This window comes from Rhinatrema bivittatum, chromosome 16 (assembly GCF_901001135.1).
Source record: "Rhinatrema bivittatum chromosome 16, aRhiBiv1.1, whole genome shotgun sequence".
Classification (NCBI taxonomy): Eukaryota; Metazoa; Chordata; class Amphibia; order Gymnophiona; family Rhinatrematidae; genus Rhinatrema; species Rhinatrema bivittatum.
The window spans coordinates 32,272,587-32,278,586 of record NC_042630.1 but is presented as its reverse complement, the minus strand read 5'-3'; the positions used below and the strand labels follow the sequence as shown (position 1 = coordinate 32,278,586).

General features: G+C 50.2%; 1 protein-coding gene across 1 annotated transcript in view; it reads left to right on the top strand.

Annotated features, from left to right (window-relative positions):
• Window positions 1-1,507: 1,507 nt before the first annotated feature.
• ANKRD35 (ankyrin repeat domain 35) overlaps window positions 1,508-6,000 on the top strand; it is a 37,216-nt gene continuing 32,723 nt past the window's right edge. Inside the window, exons 1-3 of the mRNA XM_029580427.1 lie at window positions 1,508-1,718; window positions 5,285-5,415; window positions 5,875-5,963. Of these exons, the coding sequence (XP_029436287.1) occupies window positions 1,542-1,718; window positions 5,285-5,415; window positions 5,875-5,963 (397 nt within the window). The 5' untranslated portion in view covers window positions 1,508-1,541. The remainder of the gene's footprint in view (window positions 1,719-5,284; window positions 5,416-5,874; window positions 5,964-6,000) is intronic.

The window sequence follows — 6,000 nt, the reverse complement described above, 5'->3', positions numbered from 1 at the left end:
CTCCTTATCCTCTCGGTTCCCTACCATCCTGGGCAGATGAGGGTACATCCAGAACTGCTCGGAAACTGCCGAGGATGTTCATACAAAGCCTGTCAGGAAAACCGCTCTAGTTGCTTCGGTCAGCTTTGTGCAGGATTGCCCTGGGATGCTTTGCTCCCGGGTTAGGATGCTGGGCTCAATGGATCTTGGGTCTGTCCCATCCTGGCACTTATGATCTGTTTGCTCTTTCTATCAACTTTTATTTTTTGTGATCCTATTACAGTGATAACCTGCCTTGAGCCTCTGGGAAAGGATGTTAAATTGAAAAAAACAAAACAAAACAAGACGATCAATAGGAACTGAAACTTGTAGGTCCACAGCTATATATTTACTGTAAAGAATTGCCTAAGGTCTTGTTCCAGCACCAAGAAAAAAAAATAATCTTTTCCTGACAGCATTGCTCTCATCTGCTTTTAACCTGCCGAGAAGGTTTGAGGGATGGTTCATTGCCCCCAACACCTTGATTATCTAAATTGTGCGCCTCTTAGGGCTGTCGACTGGTGCTGTCCTGCTTCTGGCTTTACTCTGATGGAGTCTCTGGTCAGGTTGTTTACTGTTTTTCTAAGAGAAGCGCACCGTTTAGCTGCGCATTTTAGACGCGCTATTACTGCCCCTTATACTGTAAGGGGTAATAGCGTGTGGAAAACGTGCGGTCGACCCCCCCCCCCCCCCAAAAAAAAAAAAAACCAAACAAACAAAACAAAACCTAATAGCGCTCATCACTTGCAAATGCATGTTGACGAGCCTATTAGTTATTACCCTGGTAAAATTAAGCGTTGTTTGACGGACCCGCTGACAGCTTCCGCTAACGAGGCGCTAAGGACGCGCAGCACCTCCTTATTAGTGAGCATCCTAATTTGAATAGAGAATCGCGCGCCCAGGAGAGCAGGCGCTCAACTCAAATCGGCCTGTTAGTGCTCTTGGCCATCTTATTGATGAAGGAAAGGGTAAATATGTAAGCAACAGTGACTGCCTTCCCTTCCACCTATGATTACGTTACACAAGGCACTGGGATGGGGAGCGGATCACACTGTCAAGGCTACCCTGAGGTGGGGGCCGGGCCACTATGTCCCAGAGCATTGATCCCTCCCTGCTGAAAGGAAAGGCTAGGAAGACCTTGTCTGCTTTGTGGTTGTTGTTGTTTTTTTTTCTTTTGGGGTGGGAGGGGAGGAGGGAGGTATAGGAAGAGCGAGCTTAACAGGTGATAAACGGAGCCCTCCGGCGTCCCTCATGCTCGGCGAGTCAAGACACGCTTTCTGCGAGGTGGTTTGTTTTGGATTCCAAATCTGGACAAAAAATTACAAAAAAAAAACACGAAACCAGCCAAGCCAGAGTGGCTAGAAATGAAGAAAGACAGGGGGAGGTGGAAGGAAGAGGCCACGTGGGCCAGAAGTGTGGAAAGGGGCGGAGACGGGGAGGCGCGCGCGTGGCCTCTCACGCCTGCAGCTGGGAGGAGCTTCCCCTCCCCTCCCCCCCCGGAAGGTTTGGCTCCTGAGGCGTGAATGGGGCAGGCGCGCGGCCCCTCCCCCCCCCATGGTCCCGGTGACGGCTTCAGACGCGCTCGGGGAAAATGTGCAGGAGGAGGTGGCGGCGGCGGCACGGCCGGCAGCCCGGAGACCGTCCCTGAGCCGGAGGAAGAGATGAAGAAAATCTTCTCCTGTTCTATGTCGCAAGTGGCAGTACGTAGAGCTGGGTTTTGGTACTTGATCCCTGGGCTGCGCGGCTCCTGGCTTTATTAGCCGGCCCCGGTGCATGCATGGACTTGTAGTTCCGGTTTCAGTAGGAAAAGCAGAAATTCGACCCCCGCGAGCAGTGAGGGTGCAAGCAGGACTGGGTCAGACAGTTCCTGGTGGAAGGGGGAAGCAATCAACTGGTTTAACGCCCTAAAAAAAACCGAGCCCCAACATAACAGCAACAGGGCTCCCGGGACGTGCTGTAAGGGAGCACCTCTGGAAGGCATTGCAGGATCCACTTGGGAGCCTTTTGCTTTTGGTCCCGAGTTAGATCCCCCGAGCGGGAGACGAAAGCCCGGCTCTGGCTTTCCATGAACTCTTTGCGCTAGTTCCGTGCATTCGCGCGAACGAAGGCGAAGCCGCGCAACCAGAAGCGGTGTCTTTCTGCCCCCTTGCCACAGACACTAGGGCGGCGGAAACTCGCACTGTCAGGGAGGGGGAGGGTCGTTTGGTTTTTGCTGGTTCAGGAAAAAGGATACAGTGACAGCGGGCGAGGACTGCCAACTCCATTTAGGTTGCCCATTGTTGGGGGGTGACCCGGCAGTTGCCTCCAGCTTAGTTGGGGTAGGGCATCCTGAGCCTTCTTTCCTAACTACCCTGGGGGATTATTTGTTTCCACCTTTCTAACTTTCTCTCACCGGGTCAGTTGGTTTTCAGATCAATGATGACTTTGTTGCACCCTCAGGGATCCATAAAAATGATCAGGCTGCTCCAGCCTCTTGCTCGCTCCCTTTTCTATATTTATAATGAGCATTTCTGACAGAAGCTGAACTTTGTTTCCAGTTATGCTGCTTGCCTTTTCTATCTACTTTTTTTAATGGACTTCTTTGACCTTTCCTTTTCCTGTAACGTCCAAGGGTCGCCACCTCACCCAGGGCATCCAAAACAGGGCAGCTGTCGGACCTGGTGTTCCCCCCACCCATTTTTTTTTCTCCACCACCTTCACTGGGAGGGCATTCCAGGTATCCACCACCCATGCTGGTTCCCTTCCTTCAGGGCAGTCTGATACCAGTCCAACTTATCTTTGAATACATCAGAACTACAAGTCCCTGTACGCAATGGGGGGCAAAACCAGGGATGGATCATCCAATCCTGTACAAGCACAGCTAGTTGGTTACCCTATTCCATTGGTGCTTTGACCCTCCCAGGGCCTTCAGTGCTGTCTGGGACATTGCTAGGGAGGTGTAACTGATCTTTTGGTGCTGGATATGCAACAGGAGGAGGGTTCTCAAGTGGTGGAGACCGGGAGTCAGGTGCATGGCCGAGCTGAGCTGCCGGCCTAGCAGGAGAAGGGGATATTGGCAGGTTTTTTTTTTTAACTTTTAGAACTTCGCGTGCACGGACACTCCCAGCTGTGCTGACTTGCACGGATGTCGGCACGTTTTCTCCCTCCTTAAAAGTACAAGGCGTAGCCATGGCTTCTATGGACAGACTGTAATTAGGGTGGAATCCGCGCTGTGTCATGGCTTAAAGAAAGGTTTCAGGTGGGCTGGTGACATGTTAGCGCCTGCCCGTGTGTCGAAGCTCTCCAGTGACACGCAGATACGGCTGATAGCGCTAATCCCCCCCCCCCCCAGTGCAAGAGGTAATACCAGGGCGCGGCATGAAGACGTGCGGTGGGGAGGGGGGACTGGGTCAGTGTGGTAACTGCCGTTCCTGCTGCTGGGTCCGAGGACCGGATTGTGAAAGATGCTGAAACACCCTCACGAAAGCATGGTTCTTGTGCAAGGTGATCCCTTCTTTTTTTTTTTTACTTTTGAAAGAGGAAAGGAACCTGCCCCCTCTATTCCAAGGGCCACTTTAAAATAAAGGTGGGACAGAATACTTCGTATGAATTAGAACCAACCTCCTTTTGAAGGGATTCATGGTGAAATATCAGTAAACCAAACAAATCATGGCGCTCTCCAACCTGAGATTGAAATATCCCCACCCCCCGGCACCCTCTTGTCTCCTCTCTTTGTCCCAAGAGTTCTCTCCGTGTTCCTCCTTGCTCCTGTCTCCTCTCTGCTCACTTCCAGGGATGGCGGGGAGGGGCAAATCTTTCTCCAGTTCTGCCCCGTTCTCTGGAACGACTGTACCCAGGTCTTCAGATCACCAATTCTTTCCCCCCCCTTCCTGTCCTTCCCTTGCTCTCCTCCCCCCCCTCTCTCTCTTCAGATCCCTCCTCTAGACTCTCCTCTTCTTCCATAACCATGAATGTCAGTTCTTAGTGTTCCAGTGTGCCTTGTTCATATGCCACATGTGATTGTAAATACGTGTGAAAGGCCGTATATAGGTCAGGACAAACCCAGACTTTGGCCTATAAAGTATTGCATGATATGGCCCAAGGCATTTGGAGGCTAAATTGTACTATGCCCCGAGCTGGCCGTTGCATTCACTAATGAGGCTGATGAGATCATCAATACTTTTTCCATGATTAACCTCCTTTGTGGAATCCATTACCCCATACCTTAACGAGAGCTTTAAACAGGCCGATACAGAACGGTGCGCTCGGCCCAGCGCACTGTTTAGCCCCCATTTGGCTGCACGTTTTTGACGCGCTCTTATTACCCCTTATACTGTAAGGGGTAAAAGCACGTCAAAAACGCGTGGCCAACCCCCCAAAAACTAATAGCGCGCTTCACATGCAAATGCATGTTGATGAGCCTATTAGTCGCCCAAGCAGGCGTGTGTACAGAAAAGCAGAAAATACTGCTTTCTGTACGCCCTCCGACTTAATATCCTAGTGATATTAAGTCGGAGGAACCAAAAATAAAAAAATAATCTTCCCGCCAGTCGGAGGGTTAGAAAAACAGACGCTCAATTTTACCGGTGTCCATTTTCCTAACCCATGGCTGTCAGCAACTTCGGAAACCGAAGCCGGTAAAATAGAGCGCTGGTTGTCGGAACCGCTGACAGCCATAAGGAGGCACTAGGAACGCACTATTGTCCCTAGCGCCTCCTTAGTAGTGTGACGCCTCATTTAAATAGAGAATCGCGTGCCCAGGAGAAGTGCATTGGGTGTGCGTCGGGAGAGTGGGCACTCAACACGGAGCGCCGGCTTTCCCGTATCTTTTACAGTATCGGCTGATAGCTTGGTCATTGTGTTGGAATGAAATCGGGACTATATTTAGAGTATTCAGTAGATGGGAGGGAGGAGATTTTATTTTTAGCCTGACTATTGTTTTAAGTAGTTTTCATCTCTCAAGGTTGCTAACTTTGTGGTTGAGTTTTATTTTTGATTGATTTTTATTTTTTGTAAGTATTTTTCCTATATGACATTGTAAGCGTGCTCAGAAAAATGGCATAGAAATGTTTGTTTAATACAATAAATAAGCTTGCTGTTGCATGAAATAAAATAATGTTCAGCTTAAATCTTTGCATTTTATTCAAGTTTTGCATGCAGTCTTGTACCCCAGCTGTGCAAACGGCAGTAAGAGAGTCCTCGATGGCCCAGGCGCACCTCACGCCAGGGTTCTTGACTTAGCGATGGACAGGTGGCAATTTATTGTTTTATGGATTCCTCAAACCAGGTGGAGAAATGGAACAAGCACGACCAGAAGCTCTTCCAGGCGGTGGAGAAGGGAGACGTGGGGAAAGTCTCTTCCATCCTATCCAAGAAGCCGGTCAAGGTGGCCAAAGTCAATCCCAAGGGGCAATCCACGTATGTCCGTTTTTGTTTTTACTGTGGTTATATCTTCCCAATGCAGTGAAATGACTGGCTGACTTTATGCAAGCCTTGTTTTGCTGGCTGTAGTCATGGGTCTTCTGTTGCCAGCTCTGGCTTGGGTCTCTTAACTGTCGATGTGGTTGGTGAATGTGGTCGGAGGGGGTCTCTCTTTGGTGACTGTGGTTGGGGAGGTGGTGGAGGAATCTACCAGCAGTAGATGTGACTATAGTCGGGGGTCTTTTTTTTTTAGTTTGGCTGTGGTTGGCATCCGTGGCCAGGGGAGTGCTGGCAACAGCTGTGGTCAGAGGTGTCTGCTCCCTCAGAGCTGACCCCCGGGGCTTTATTCCCGGTAGTTATTAGGGAAAGGGAACCCACAAAGAATGGGCAAACCCGTTAAGTTCCCCGTATTGCGATTAAATGGTAACACGAATCTCTCCTGACCCGTCTTTGAAGGTTCCACCTGGCCGCCTCACGAGGTCAGACTGAGTGCCTAAACGTCCTGCTGGCTCACGGTGTGGAAATCAACGCTAAAAACGATGATGGTAAGTCTCTCTAAGTCCTGGATCGTGGCACATCTGA